This window comes from Filicampus tigris, chromosome 3, assembly GCF_054856515.1.
Source record: "Filicampus tigris isolate MCC_2025a chromosome 3, RoL_Ftig_1.0, whole genome shotgun sequence".
Lineage (NCBI taxonomy): Eukaryota > Metazoa > Chordata > Actinopteri > Syngnathiformes > Syngnathidae > Filicampus > Filicampus tigris.
Window position 1 is genome coordinate 16,540,053 of NC_141219.1, and position 16,776 is coordinate 16,556,828.

Genomic DNA, 16,776 nt, shown 5'->3' on the forward strand with positions numbered 1-16,776 from the left:
TTAACTGGAAGACTAATCATTCTGATTTATTAAACAATCTTTAATATTTTCAATCTCATCACTGCATCTCATAATGTTCCACAATGATGGTGCGCATATTGATAAACACATTGATATTCAGGAGACGTCTTCCTTTCCACACGCTGACCCTGTCACTGCGATGCTGAAAATATGCCATCATTAAATTCAAATGCATCTTCTAGTCACTTAAACAGCAGACAAACAACGACCTTTAACGTGCAGTCAGTCTTATTTCATATCAACACTGCCATCATTTAATTACTGCATTAGTAATCTTTTGTGAAGTACTGTATATAAAATTACACTGTTGGAATAATTGACTTTAACATAAGTTTAATACAGTAATATTTTATATAACAGGACACAATGGCTGACTCAGCAGTTGCTGCTTCTTAAAATTCATCATGCTGCAGTGATGGTGCGTTCACATCTGACCTCTTACTTTTTTTAGATGTCACTTGTGTGGCCCTCCTCTTCACTCTAATTTCGCCATAAAGTTTCTCTCAGGGCTCTAAGAGTGTTTCAAAGGTTTGGGGGTGGATGCGACAGCGAATGAATAAAGACGGGCGAGATTAATATACTCATGCCACGATTGTTATGAAACCGTTTAAGGGTATTAAGTTCACGCACACGCACGCATGTGTGCAAATACTCCAAGTGCTCACTAACTGAAAAAGGTACATTTTTCAAAACGAAAATCTCAATTTGACAAAAAATTTTTTACTGTAATTATACAGTACATTTGATATCTGTGAAATGTAAAAATGAGAGATATTATTACTATTATTATTATTATTATTATTGAAGAATATGATCCATTCCACTGAATCGGTGCCATGTGTATTCACAGGAAATAAAATGTATACATTCATGATAAAGTTAAAAGTGATACTTTATTTTCATTAAACAAAGTGTACTGCATGTTGATCTTTTTTCATATTCAATAAATACAATTTAAGATGTTAATTTATATTACCTTAAATACTAGAAAAATTGCATTAGTTGCATCTTCCTGCTCTCTAAAATTAGCATTAACAATAAACTATAATAATATAAATGCTTTAGAAAAAGTTATATTTTTACATGTTTCTATTGCTTCTATCCCATCTATATATTATATATTATAAGGGTGTTTTGTTTTGTTTTGTTTTGTTTTGTTTTGTTTTGTTTTGTTTGTTTTGTTTTGTTTTGTTTTGTTTTGTTTTGTTTTGTTTTGTTTTGTTTTGTTTTGTTTTGTTTTGTTTTGTTTTGTTTTGAGGTTTGTTGTGTTTTGTTTTGAGGTTTGTTGTGTTTTGTTTTGTTAAATTTACACTTTGGTCATGCCCCTGGGTTTTCACTCAGTCCTTTTACACTAACACATTACCCTCCCTGAAAATGTTTACTCACATTATCCACAGGAAGTTGCTTCGTTCCAATTCTCTGTAGGCCATCGGAAGGCCAAAAATATGTTAATTAATTAATTTTTTTCCTGTATTTTCGATAATGTTTCAACTATGACTCACGGTGGGGGGGTGGGGGGCGTTTATTTTTCAAATATTTTGCTGTTTTTAATCATTGTGATGTGTTGACTGTCAACATGTGGCTATAATTCATGTATTGGCTACATCTGTACTAAAAACTCACTATTTTTACTTTCAGTCCTATTACTCAAATGACGACTTTCAGTACAATAAAACAATGACATAAGAAAGTTGCCTGAGTTGAGTCAATACACATTTTGAGTAGTTTAATATGTGTATTATCAGATTTAGCATTGAAAGACAGAAATGTATTTATTTATGAGTTACAACAAGCAAATGGCACTGACTCAGTGTTGTGCGTGTTCAGGGGTGGGGAGTTACTTAAAAGTAAATTTGTCATCAACTGAATATTGTGTTGAATAAAAATGAATGTGTCAATAAATAATAATAATATATACAGTGTTTGTACTGACTTCATTTTTTTCATTGTTACCATATCAGCCAGAAAAGAGTCAGCTCAGTCAAAAGCCGGCAGCTGTTTGCAGTCCACTTGTCTTGACCAAAACTCTTTCAATTAGATCGGCTTCTCTCTGAGAACGAGGCATTTAATCTGATCGTGCTAAAATACATTTTAAAGCTGAAACAAAAGAAACAAAGAGTCTTCCTGACTCGGTCTCTGAAATCCCAATTTTTGGATTGAAACCTAATCACAAACGCTCCTGACCTGTGAACTGTGCTCATGTGTTTGGATCATCTCTCTGCCTGTTGAATGTCATTGTGATTTAAAAAGAATAAAGCCGGTATTATTCTTCTCCTGATCTGGGTACCTACAGTATATGTTCGTAAGCCGCCTCACAATTACATTTTTGTCGGCACTCAGGTCAGAATATACAATACATACAGTATACTACACTTTACAGTCTGTTGGTAAAACAAGTGGTCATACTAAAGTCTCTTCGCAAAAAACGATGCAAATTCACCCACTTGAATTCATTGTGCAATACTGAAGCTAGATCCTGAGCAGCACTAGCAAAGTGCTACATGTTGGAAAGATCATTGTGGTGAGAGAGGGGCCCCATTGGTACATCCTCCCCTTCAGTGTTTCCTGGTTGGTCTGATCCGAGGTGGGAGGGGTCAGGGGCGCAGGCACAGTGCTGGGTGCGAGGGTGGTGAGGCTGGCGCACATGTCGTAGAGGTTTCCAGAGAACTGGGCCTTCCTGGATTCTTGTCTTAGGGACTCCCACACTGCCGCCGCTTCTCTGGGGCAGCCAGACATGGCCGTGTTAGCACAAGCGTGGAAGTCATTCCAGGACCTTCAAGGATGAGGAGATGAGGAAAGAAGCCAAGAATATTGTCACTTACAATTGACATAAAAAGTCGACACACCCAAGTTTAAATGCTAAACTTTTCCCACCATTAATGTGACCTATAACCTGTACAATTGAATTTGGGGGGGAAATGAAATAATTTTGAGAGAGGAAGAAAAGAATAAATGACTTACATAATGTGGTTGCACAAGTGTACACACCCTCCTAAAACTGGGGACGTGGCTGTGCTCAGGATTGACTATTCACATTCAAACTCGTGTTAAATGGGAGTCCGCTCACACATGCCACCATTTAAAGTGCCTCTGATTACCCCCATATAAAGTTTAGATGTTTTAGTAGGCTTTTCTAACTTTTTATTTGCTTTCTTGCAGAAGCTTGAAGGTTTTGTGCTAACACTGAATTAAGAGCTGTTCATAATTCCTTCAAATTACTGTTAGGGTAATGGTAAGGGTTAGGCCGCTAACAAGATAAGACAGGCTACTTCCAATAAGCAGCAAAGTAAATTTTAAGACAATATTACAGAGTAAATTGAAGGCGAGAAAAGAAGCAAAACAACATATCCATCACTTATAATTTACTTTGCATTTAGGAAATAGCCTCAAAGGGCCAATAACTTTGTGCTACCACCAAAGTCAAATCCAAGATATATTACCTAGCTAATTGGAAAGAAATAAATGTCAATAAACAAAGCAAAAGTCTTAATACTTGTTTGTGCATGTTGAAATAAACATAATTTATCCACATTTTTTTTATAGAAACACAAATTGTTGTGGACCTATACTGTATAAATGTTACAGAGATGTTGTTCTCCAACAGCAAATGTAATATTTTATTCAACAGTGATCAAGAGATGTTGAAATTTTGTCAATCAATGATAATTGTGATGAAAAAAATCTTTTGATCCGACCTGAGACTGACAAATTTTCTGCAGTTTTTCCGGTGTCTATTGTATGTAGTGTTTTGTGTTAAATCATTGATTTCACTTGTTGCATTATGGCTATTTTGTTGTTGTATGTCAAGTGCTTTGTTACAGCTGTAGCTGTTGTGAAATGCGCTGTATAAATAAAATTGTATTGTATTGTATTGTAAAAATTAAACCAGAACTTCCACAAATGAAGTACACATAACCAACAACTAAGTAGAAAAGTTCCTCCATAACTCTAATTTTACAACTTCCCCCATCCATTTCTTTATGATTTGTCCTTATTAGGGTCCCAGGTGAGCTGGATCCTATCTCATCTGATTGTAGACATCACAAGGCACATTTTACAACTTGCTTACGACATCAGAAGTTTCCAAAGTGGAGAAGGACTTACTTGATGTCAATTTTTTTTTCTGTGGCTGTTATCAGCAGTCTCCACGAGTACCCGATACCTTAAAATAATGCTGGTATAGATACCCCGATACCTGGTACCAGTGCTTGCTCATCCCTATAGTGAATTGTTTTGATGGTGACAGGCTGATTCTCACCTACAGATTGTGTCAATATCCTGCGTGTCCTGGTCTTTTTGTGTTTCCACCAAACTGTCCCCGAGTGTCAGCAAACACTGTGCAAAACTCTTGTAGATGGAACCACATGAAACAGCAATTGCAGCTCCATTACATACGTGGACCAAGCCTGGAGAAAAAGGAAAAAGTTGTAATAAAAGGATATTACAATATCTACTGTACAACTCATGCACATTGTGGACTTGGGGTCAAATCAATATCACTTCACATGGATGGTTGGGGGATTTCGTGTAGTTTAGTAAAATGCAATGTCCATATGCTTGTAAGGATCAAATAGATGCAAAAATATGTTGTGTTGTATTCATCTGGAAGGATTACACAATGTGAAAGCCTAAGTCATTGTGGCCTTATATAACCACTGCCTGACTGCACTGATGAGACACAAAACACGACCTTCTGCTTCTTCTGGAAAGCTTTATGCACACACGATTTTGCTATCTTGCTAGTGGGTTTTGGTCCTATTTACTAGCGCTGTCTAGTAGGACAAGGCCTAGCTATCAGAATGTGTTCCACATCTAGTGGGTTAGTGGGGTTAAGGTGGGGGGTTGCTCAATTTCCTATACACCAAACTGACATTTAAAGACATGTAAAACATGACACGTTAAAATCTTTCTTTATTTTGTATTTATTATGCTGATTATAAGCCCTCAAAAGGAAATCCAACCTCCACTCCACTGTATATGTCGCTGTACTATAGCAAGAAAGTACAGATGTCAGACTGAAAAGGAAGTGTTGAAAAACAACAACAACAAGCAACCTTTCTTGAAGTTGGGGGGCGTGGGGGCTCAGCGCCTTGCTCAAGGACATCCCGGTAGTGAGAAAGCAGACTAGCGTCCCACCAACCACTAGTTACAATTACAGTGGTGCCTTGATATTTTAATTTGTTCCGTGACCGCGATCATAACTCAAAACATATGTGTAATCTCAAATTATCTTTTCTTATGGTAAGGAATGGAACTAGTGATATTCCTTTCTAGCCACCCCAACGCCGTTTTTTTAAAATAGAGTTTGCATTTTTTAATGACTAATGTTATATTGTACTTTATAAACACATACAGTAATGGTATAATTAGGTGGAATGTAAAGAAGTAAATTGTTGTCACACTTTTGGCTTCATTTTTTCAATTTCATGCTTTAATTCATTGTGCTGCTCCTTCTGGTGTGCGTGCCTCGGCCACCTGGGAGCAGTATATTACAGACATATGTGGAGCCGGTCAAAATTCCTCAGGAAGACACACTAAATAATATTAGTCGTTCTTTGCAGAGGATAAAGAATGTGGGACCTGTATTGTCATTAGGGGTGTGCATTTCTCCAATAAAACATCATTCAATATGTATCTTGATACTTTGGGTGAGATACCATTCAAGAATGGATCGTTCTAAAGTGGAACAATTTGAATCAGTTGGATTCACTGATTTTTGCGATTTGATTCAATATGGTACACCTCAGTTCAAGAGCGTTTGATCAAGACAACAAGGAGTCTCTTGTTGTCATTTCACAATATGAATCAACTTGTCAGTTAATGTGGCATTTCCTTCAAAGAGATTTATCAAAGTCTAGAGAAGAAGTGTATTTGTGCATTTGTCAAGTTTATTAACATGTAAAAACATGTAAAAGCTCTCCAAAACCCAAACTATTCAAGTTAACTAAATTCAAAGAAACAACAAATCATCAGCAATCCGATTTCGACCAATTTATAATTTTTGGATCGATTCATTTGCTGAGCTACATTGAGACTGATTCACACCTTTAAAATCAAAATTGATTTTCCGAGTGAAATCGGTTTTCGTTACACCCATATTTGTTATATTATCTGCATGTCTACATGTTTTGTGTCACTGTTTGTGTTAATATATTCATTGCTTGAAAGGTTACATTACTCTCACATAGATGCAAATCATTAGCCTATGTCATTACCCATGTTGGAATTAAGCTAGCAGAGGCTATGTGGTTGTTTTAGAGAGACAATGTGTAATTTTCTTTGTTTAGTTTGACAGTAAACTTGACCTTCTTTTTAAGAATTACACACTAATTCTATCTGCCAGACTTATACTAGTTGTGAAGTGAGTTGAGTCACTGCCACCCAAACTTGAGCTTGAGCAAAAAGTCGAGTCACTTTTCGCATTTTTTTTTACCATAGTAGGCATTGAATGGGAACCCCATGGTTCAAATTAAGCACAAATCAGTATGGATGAGCTACTACCAGACCCTAAACTGCTGACAGGGTCCAACATTCTACTAAGCATATTTATCCGTTTTCTATCCCCTAACTTGCTCAGGGTTACAGCACGGAACAGAGCCTATAATCGGAATTGGTAAAACAACCATTACAAGACTGAGCACCAGTCAATGCGCCACCATAATTTCGTTAACTCAACAGAAAAATTGAACAGTATTCCACTCAATCTCTAACGTTGACAAAATGAAGTCCTCCTTTCACTTCAACATTATTAACCCTGACACCAAAGCAATGTTTTCATATTTGACATTGTGGTTTTTCAACAAATTACACAGGATGGCTGCACAAAAAAATCCCCAGATAGGCAAATTCCTCTACATACCTTACAGTTCTCAGATAGTGGCAGTCAGAAGTAAATATTACATTTGAAAAGGCAGAATTTTAAGACAGCCTTTATGTTAGTTTCCCTTACAGGCAGAGTAATCCTTGTTGACTATGCCTATGTTACACGCATACACAATATGTAGTCTCCAATCCACCGGACATACTCAAATCCGTGATATTTTTTTACTGTATGATAAATAGTCATCATTCTTAACATATGGTTTCAATGTAAATATTTGGGAAACAAATTGCATTTCAACCAATCATATTTACATTCACAATGTGAAATTGTACACACACATACATGCATAAAGCATTAGAGAGGTCATCTGTTTATCATCAGTATCTTTTTTGAGTTTTGTGAGCCAGGTGAATGTCCATCCGAACACAAGACTCGAATAAGAATATGAAACAGCCTCAAAATGGAACAAAAATGCAACAAAGTTCTGGAAACTTGACAGTGCACACACACACTCACAAGGACCAAACAGAAACAATCTTACTGATGGAGAAGGCGATGGGAAGCAGCAGAGCCATGGTGCCCGCCCGGGACTTCATCATTGGGCTCAGCAGAGTCCCACGGAGCTGAGTCCCTCCTCTGACACAGAGGCTCTGATGGGATACTCCTGATGGATGAAAATCCACCAAATGTGAAGAATCCTGCCACCATCCGTTGGGAATTCATGAGATTGCAAAAGTACAGAACGTGCAGAGGCACAAGCCTGATGGATTAGTGTGTGTGTATGTGAGCATGCGTGTGACTGCGTGCGCGTGCGCGTGGGTGTGTGTGCGTGTGTGTGTATGCATGTGTGTGTGCGTGCATGTGCATATGTGTGTGCGTGCGTCACGAGAGGGTTGGACCAACACATCCAACGCAGCACACTGGATTAAAGCATTCTAATTTCCGGTCTTTAGTATTTAGAACCTTTATTCACACACACAAAAATACATATAGTAGACACTCTAATAATGTGGCCAACAAACGCTGACCTGTAAGAGAATCCTTGTTTCACAAGTGTGACATGGGGGATGTAAAATGGAAACGAGATTATGAGTAGTTTTTTTTTTTCATGTGAACAGATGGCGCCCCACTGCAGATGAGAGAATGCAGCCCACCTGAGACTTCAATGTGGCAGCACAGCACGCTTTGAGAGTATAGAACCAATCCATGTGGGAGTCATGCAAAGCCATAATCTGATGGTCACAAGTTATTTGAAGATCACAAAAATATACTCTACTTTAAAGTCCCTGAAAGTGAAAATAAATATCTTTTTGACATGCGATGCCCCACAGAGAAGAGTGTTGCTCACAACCAGGCCAGTGATTCATTGGTCAACAAATTTGTACAATTGTTTTAAATCAGAGAGGCAAGTAAACTTTCCCAAATGACAGAGCTGGGCAGCCCGTCCCTGGGCCGGACCGGTCGGACCCTCCGGCCCGGCCGGATGCCCATTTTTGGGGCAGGGGGTGGGGGTTTATGTTACAGTTTCCCACACGGAGGAGAGAATGTACCACGCAGCTCATTGCTGCTGCAAAGCAAACTAGTTTGGCGGCGGCATATGTGTAAAAAGAAGCTACTCACACACGTTCCCCCTTACCCGCCACCTTCCAGATCGTTTTTGCAATAAAATTAAATGTATCGTCTAGTCATCTCGGTCCCTTTATGGTTGTAGTAGGCACGATATGCATTGTTGTCGCTTTTTGAAGCGACGCCCCCCCCCCCCCCGACTTGGAACGCGACCTTTTCAAAACAACTTGTGTCCACGAGTATAGTCAAGCTGTGCGCAGCACTCAAGGCACGGGCACGGGCACATCAAGGTGGAGTTCATGCACTTCATTCGTCCCCGCCGTAGCAAACCTGCTGTGTATAGTGGTTTGCTGGTACGCTTTTATTTTGAAGGCCGTGAAAGAACGGAAGTGTGGAAAATAAATAAGTAACTTGTTGAATGCGACTTCTGGCCGTCTGTTGGACCCAAATAATTATACAATACGACAAATCCAACCCCGGGGCTCGCAATGCAAGTAAGCACGCAGTTGGGTAAGTACTACTGGTGCATTTGAAGAGTGTCCACAGCGGGTTCGAATTGTAAATTAGCCTGCTAATGATCTTTAAAAAAGATCTTTAGTATCCCTCCCATGGCGACGTCAATCACAGATGCTTTTTTTTTTTTGGGTCGGGGGGCGGAACGGGGCGGGGGCCGACAATGTTTATAAATATGGCCGGAGGGTCGCAGCCGGAAGGGTACCCAGGTCAAGGGTGGAGGGTCACGGCCGGACCGGCAAAAAAGGGTCAAAAATTGCTATCCCGGATTACACGCACAAGACTGGCTGGCCGTGTTTCTGTCAGTCAGTGAAATGGCGTCCTGACTCGTGTGGCATTGTCCATGGTATTACATGTGTAATTGCTGATGCGAATGAAGGTGCTATTTAAAACCAAATCTCTGAATTCATTTAACAGGATCGCAAAGATGGAAAACCGTATTCCCTTTACCTGGGCTTGACATCCCCCTCCTCTATACCCCTTGGCCTCCAAATCATGTGCTACACCCATCTACAGATGGCTCACATTGTGCATTAGTGTAAATCCTAGTTCGCATCTGTATACTGACAGGGGAGAAATGGGAGCCCATTGTTAATCTGCGGCTTAATACAACCATTAACTGAGGACTAATCTGTCTGTGTCTGAAGCTGCTGGCCTGAATCAATACATCTCCATAGAAGCTACTTGGGCAACAGCTGTTTGTTTGTTTGTTTGTTTGCTTGTGTGTTTGTTTGTTTGTTTGTTTGTTTGTTTGTTTGTTTGGCAGGCAGGCAGGCAGGCACGTTTCACATTGTCACCTCGATATGCTTAAGACATATGAATGAAGTACTGTATATTGCCGTGTTGGACCACTCACATGAGGGATTTCAGCTAATTTGACATCAGGCTTTTTTTAGATGGTGGTTTTTTTTTTTTGCTTCCAGATAAAATCATCAAGCATAAGCGCGTGCTTATAATGTGACAGTTCAAATTCCAAAGTAAGGCTACTGGCACTCATCAGCCCAAATATTTGGTCCCACTATTGAAGCTTCTATCAAAATGTATACCTCAACAACGAATTGAAGAAGATGTAACATTGCGGTATACCTTCATATAAGAGCTTGATTAGTTCTTTGAGCACTTTTCACAAAACACTTTTATTTCAAATAATCTTTTCCTACTGAAATGAATTGAAATGCCATTAATCCATTCCAAACGCCCAACCCACACACACACACACACACAAATTGGTAACATGTTTTTTTGCATTCTGTAATATTGATCTATACGAAAACATACATTAATGGCATCATTGAATAGAATTAAAAGAATTAAGCAGTTGTTGATGCATTATTTGCTCCAGTTCAATAGACATTGTGCTGTTCCTTCTGATTTATGCACATTAGCCACTGGGGAGCGGTATAAGACATCCCTCCATCCATTATCCGAAACATTTATCCTCACGAGGGTTGTGGGCGTGCTGTAGCCTATCCCAGCTGTTTTACCTATCAAAAATAGAAAAAGACAGAAATAGTGTAATGTGGCTCAAACAGTAAGTATACCATACACATTATTCAACTTGGCCCTTATTCACAATGTCACAATTTGCCTATGCTTTGGATTTTTGAAAATGTATTTTGATTTCTCATTCCAAAAATATACAACTATCCTTCCATTCATCCATTTTCTATACAGCTTCACCTCACTTGGCACTCAACGTGAATATATAAACATGAACAGCAACATTAGCGACCAAATTTCAGTCTGCCAAAAGTTTGGCCCATGACTGTTTAACTATAGAGCCTGGAGATACAAATGGTCTTGGTATTTCATGGTCTTTCACTTATACTTGTATAGCGCTTTTCCACCTACAAGGCAGTCAAAGTGCTTTCACACTGACTTCTCATTCACCTACTGATGAAGCAGGAGCAACTGTGGGTTCAGTATCTTGCTCAACTTTGACATTGGGGAGAATCAAACCCACACCCTCTGCATCAGGAGACGACCACTCTGCAACTGAGCCTTGCCGCCACAACTCGTCATTTGGCCGAAGTTTCGGTGTAGCGGGGACTAGAAAACAAAAAGAGGCTTCAGGATATTTATTCCACTTCCTCCTCAGGTTTACTAGCAAACTAAACGTAAAATAAAGAGAATTACACATTGTATATTTGAAACAACCACATAGCTTTCACAATGCCACCAGATAGATATGCTCAAGATATACAGTAGCCTACTGTATGCCTACAAAAGCCTACCGTCTCAAATGCTGATGGCCTCATGTCTGTTCAAATGATACCGGAAATGACATAGAAAGAAGGAAGTGAATAGTGACTTTTTGGACAGTTTTTTCTTATTTTATTTGGTTACCAAATAGCAGCCTTCAAAAGATGAAACATTGTGCACACTCAGGTACTTGGCCTGAATGTAAAGGTTAGTGTTTTAATAATGGCAGCCTTTGAAAAGGGAGAGAGTTGTGTAAATTTGATTGACAGGGCTGGATTAAAGCATTATGTAACACAGAGGCAGAAAAAAAAAAATCCAGATGAGATTAGAGTCTGGGTCCTCACTCTGTGGAATACTCACCGTCCGCTCATTTAACCTTACCCTTGACATGATTGTCATTATTATATTGTTGTTATTGTCAATATTATGGGTGTTAATGTAAATACTATGGTGGTCGTAAGGTTGATTATGCTTTATTCCAAATGAGAACCTTCAAGCGAGCAAAGGACCATCCAAGATGCCATAAAGCAGTTCATTCCATAAGTGCCATCTAGTGGGAGGAAACAATGGTGCAATTTGTAGTCTAATATCATCTACCAACCTTTTTGACACAGAGCTACTTCTTGTGTACTGATTAAGACAAAGGGCTACCAGTTTTATACACACTTCTTAAATGTGTTCAAATTACGTTGGATTGTATATTATTATTAATCAATGAAATCCATCTATGTGAAGACACTGAACACGTTAATGATTTGTCATTAAAAACTATCAACAATGATTCACCGTGGTCAGAAACAGCTAAATATCAATATGCAGCACTTGATCTCTATAAATTTCTGCAACAGGTTTCTTTAACAGATCAATCATCCTAGTCCCCAAGGAACCTGCAAGATCAGGACTGAATGACTACAGGCTTGGTGCTCTAACATCTGTGGTCATGGATGAATTCCTTAAATCACTTACTCTGAGTGATTAATAAAGTATTACTGGTACAGGTTCTTTCATACTTATAAAAACAATGTGACAATAACTGCGCAATTGCCAAAAGCTTCAGCACAGATAATGTGTAGATTTGTGACTTAATATCTTGTGGATGAGCTGAAAATAAGTCAAACAACAGATGTACTTCAAAACGTCATTTAATGACACAACCGTCAGTCCAAAGATCACAAATGTCGGTTTGTAACATACTGTGCACAAAGCACTCGTGATATGCAGCCACTAATAAAATTATGTGAGTTCAAAAACACCTCACCATAAACAGGGACGCTAAATTCATCAATCACACAAAAAAATAGCTTATGAAAGACAAAACCAGAATGGTAACATGTTGCAAATTAAATGCATTGTGGTCTTGACATCCATAAAGGAAAGAAACACTTAATGCAATAGGCATCTGTTCAAGCACAGTTGTTTCTATATTCATATCATTAATAGAAATACAATTTCAAGAAAAAATTGAAATGTGAGTCTGTGTTCATTGCTTTGAGAAAAGGGTTTCACCAAACGGATTGTGGATCAGTTTTTACTGGGTCTAAATTAATATTACAGTAAATGCTGTAAAATATTTTATTGATCAGGCACACAAAGTTTGTTGTAATACATTTATGTCTATTCTTTTGCATCAGATTATGTACAGTCCAACAGGTAAACACTATAGCATAAAAGATGTAATGAATCACATTTCGAATTTGGGTATCAATCTTTAAATTTTTGAAAAAGTCTGCCTAAATGCAACCATGAGTGTTTAGCCAAAACTATTTCTCGGCATAGCAATCTGTCTCCAAACACTTCTAATTTCAATACACTCACAAGAAAATGACCATCCTGGACTAAAAATATTCCTTCCCTACTCTCACATTTAAGTTGGTCTAACTTGCAAGGTTATGCAAACTATGACTGTAAAGTGGATTAAACACCTGTTAGAAATCATGACTGACACTACAGAATGCCGTTTTAGCATTTATTCAATATATCTCATATCCCTCTTATGGTCCATGTACTAGTAAGCCAATTCAGCACACTAGTAGAACAACTGTGATGTTTTTTCTAATACTAGTGACACTTTTGGCGGAGTAGAATGCAACTTAACCTTACTAGTAACCTACTGTGCTGAACTAGTAACACAATACGGCCCAACTATTAGGTCATGTAGTTGTAGCCTCCTGGAACCTACTAGTAGCACCAAAATGCTCACTAATAAAATGTAGCTGTTGTACTAGTATGCCACAGTTGTGCAGTAATTGGTGTGGAGAGATGTCACACAGTGGTCGACTAAAGTGGTTAAAAAAAAAAAAAAAAATACACTGCTAGTAAGAGACAGACATTTTACTAGTGTGCTAAATTGTCTCAATTCATGCACTAATAAACTTTTTTTTCCTCAGTACTAGGAGAACTTTGGCATACTAATACAACAACATGATACAAGTGAGGCAAAACTGTGCAATTGTTGAGAACTGAGAGCTACTAGTACTACGTAGGCATTATTCTAGTGCATTAAACTGCCTTATCACTGAGGTCTAAGCACAATCTAGTACCTGGACATTCAGCTGAACATCAGGATATCAAATAAATATTCATCAAATGCCTTAAGGAAAGCAGGCCAAGTACTACTCACTGCTATTGACATTATAATTCTACAAGCTAACATCTTGTATTTCACTTATAGTACTACTAGCACAGATGTCAACTAGTGCCCAGTTGCATCAATACTGTACTAGCGTGGTTGTTCTACTAGTGCGCAAGTAAATGTCATACAGTAGTGAAAGGCAGTAAAGATTTGGTTACAGCTGCAGCTGTTGTGAAAGCACTATATAAATAAAAAAGTTGAGAGACAGTCATTATAGTGCATTGAATTGTCTTGAGAAAACAAAGAGCGTAGTAGTACACTGACCTTAAACTGGATATTGAATACATGTTCAATCCTTGATATGTGACAATGTGCGATTAGTTAAAATTTAGAGCTTCACTAGTAGTTCTAGTATAGCACCCAAATGTCAATTAGTGCAGTTTTGCCTCTTTAATAACATGTAGTTTCCTACTCGTATGCCAAAGTTTTCCTGTTAGTGTGCAGAAATGTCATACAGTAGTAGGGAAAAAAAAGTTGGACTAGTGCGCTGAATTGTTCATCGTTAGGACACAGCGCGTACTAGTACATGAACCTTCAAATATAAATCGAATAAAATGCACAAACAGCTTTCCATGTGACACTACCAGTTACACAACTACAGCTAAACATCTTTATACACGACCGGGGCTACGAAAATCAGCTTTGTGGTTATTGAAAATACATTTTTGTACAAAGGCTGAATGTCCCTTAGTTCGTCTGCCTGCACCCGCTCGTCTCTGGCTAGATTTTCTTGTTGACGTTCAATGGCACCGGGTGGCCGCCCAGCAGCCGGTCCCGCTCCCGCACCTCCTCCAGCAGCTTGGCCTCCATCACCCGCAGCTGGCGGATGGTGGCCTTCATCTCCTTCATCTTCACCTCCATGAGTGCGATGATGTCCCTCTGCTCGTTGAGTTTGCGCAGCAGCTCGGTCGACGTGGTGCCGGTGGTCAGCGAGTACGAGTGGTCCAGCGGGCTGCTGGTCACGCTGACGTACTGCACGACCCCTTGCTTCGCCTCCGCCGAGGAGGAGTCGTCCGCGGCGGTGAGTTCGGTGGAAGCGCCGACAGGCGCGGTGAACGGCGCCTCCGTCGCCACGGGCAGCCGCGCCGTGCCCAAATACTCTCCGTTTTGGCCGATCTGCACCACAGTGATGCTGTCGTCGATGGCCTCTCCGCCGGCGTTGGCCTCGGCACCCTCGGCCGTGTTCCCCAGCACCGTGTTGATGACGACCCCGGTGGTGGCTCCGGCGGGGGCTGCAGCCGACGTCGTGGACGGCTTCTTACCTCTGCCCCTCCGACTCCTGCGCTCGTTCACACCCCTCAGGGGGAAAAGCGACGGCACTCGGATGCTGTAGGTTTTCCTGCCGCCCACGAAGTGCACGCTGCAAACCCGGTGCCCCGTAGTGGGTTGGAAGGTGCTGAAACAGCCGCTGACCCCGGCCCGGGAGATGTTCCTCAGCCACAGCTCTCGGAGTGTGGTGTCCTTCGGAAACGTGTAGAAGCGCAGGTCCCGGTCTCGATGCGAATTGCTGTAGCAGCCAGGGACACAGCAGGTGAATCCAGGCATGGTAACACCAACCCCTATAGCGCTCAAAGTCAATCCGCACGTCCAATTACGACGCTTTTATTGCACTTTCTTTACTGTGCGCGATATCTTCTTCAGCGGCCTGTAGCCGGAACTACACGTCCCACAACGCTAACAACTTCCTGTTTGTTTTCCAGCGAACGTGGCGATTTTTTTGCTGTACCAGAGCTTAACTCCATGCGATTTTATCTGGACTACGCGCAAATAAACCTACAAGTGTGCTATTTTCGAGGCTGGTGTTTTGTCAAAAGAAGAAAGCGCTTAGTTATTGTTCTTCGGTAGGATTTCAACACAGCATCCCGCCATTTAGAACTTAAATTCCCAGAATGCTTTGCGCTTCATGATCACGACTAACCAAAAGCTACTGCCGCCGATGGTCACTTTGTGGTATTACATGAGTTTTACACTAGTACTAAGCATTATAGAAAATGACACTTGTATAAAGTGAGGAAGACTACAGTATTTGGCTTTCGTTTGAAATTTCAACATCAACTGAAAATAAAATGAAATTTTAGGGGCGCAAGTAGAAAATGTAGGGACGAACACAGTAAATTGACTTTGTCAGCAGCAAAAAATATTCAAGACAAATCATTTTACAAAAATCTGCAAATTTATTGGTCGCACTTGCGCAAGCTGATGAAGTACTGTATTTTACTTTAAGGTATCACATTTTAGGGGCAGAATGCCACCATTTAGGGTTCAGTCAGGGTCACTGTATAATCTTTCAAGGGGGAACTTAATTTGATCTCTAAACTTGAATGCACATGATGTTAAACTGCTCAACCTTTACCCTGACCTTTTCTCAATTTTGCACATGTGTAGCAGTTTACTGATTCAGTACTTTTTGGAGCTGAATGGCAAAATCCACAACAGGTGTTTTAAATGTTATTTCTGTGACTCTTCCAGCCTCCTTGTACCTTTTGCAACCTGCATATAACGTGCTGTGGCTCTCAAGCTCTGCGGCCCCTTATATTGTTTGAATTCTAGCAATGGCGATCATTTGGTGGGCATCATCTTGGTCTCATGATGTCAAAATGTAAGCAGCATGATCAAGAGTACTGTTTAAATGCCAGTTCTAATTGAACCAATGAATGTATTGTCAGTCTGAAAAGAAATAGTGACACTTACTAGTGAACTGCATTTAACTTTTTGTTGATATTCTTTATTTAAAACACTCAATCAGACAAGTTTAATGGGGGCAACGATGATGAGGTCATGATTTACCACAAAATAATTTGAGCAAATTTGTTATTCCAGAAGTGTGTATCAAATTGGTAGCCACAGTAACGAGTACCCAAGAAGTTTCAAAAGGTATGTTTCAAAAACGTTGGTGAACCCTGCTGTACGGTTTCAGTCAACAGCCCTGTGAGGTAAATCATAACTATAATATTTCCCATGACAAAAATTTGTTTGACAACCCTGATCTAAATTGTGAATTGCTATGTTAATTTTATAT

General features: G+C 39.7%; 2 protein-coding genes and 1 long non-coding RNA gene across 3 annotated transcripts; all 3 read right to left on the reverse strand.

The window, feature by feature from the left end:
• On the reverse strand, positions 1-7,612 carry nrn1lb (neuritin 1-like b). Its single transcript, XM_086027051.1, has 3 exons — positions 7,386-7,612; positions 4,280-4,427; positions 1-2,794 (listed from the first exon to the last, which is right to left on the reverse strand). The coding sequence occupies exons 1-3, from the start codon at positions 7,441-7,443 to the stop codon at positions 2,491-2,493; spliced, it is 510 nt and encodes a 169-aa protein (XP_085883177.1). The 5' UTR covers positions 7,444-7,612; the 3' UTR covers positions 1-2,490.
• A 2,528-nt stretch (positions 7,613-10,140) lies between these two features.
• Positions 10,141-11,190, reverse strand: LOC147150083 (uncharacterized). Its single transcript, XR_015086023.1, has 3 exons — positions 11,158-11,190; positions 10,814-10,972; positions 10,141-10,407 (listed from the first exon to the last, which is right to left on the reverse strand). It is a non-coding gene; the product is annotated as an uncharacterized LOC147150083 (long non-coding RNA).
• Positions 11,191-12,251: 1,061 nt separating this feature from the next.
• On the reverse strand, positions 12,252-15,646 carry thap11 (THAP domain containing 11). The gene has a single exon (XM_086026061.1). The coding sequence runs from the start codon at positions 15,300-15,302 to the stop codon at positions 14,478-14,480; it is 825 nt and encodes a 274-aa protein (XP_085882187.1). The 5' UTR covers positions 15,303-15,646; the 3' UTR covers positions 12,252-14,477.
• Between the last annotated feature and the right edge of the window lie 1,130 nt (positions 15,647-16,776).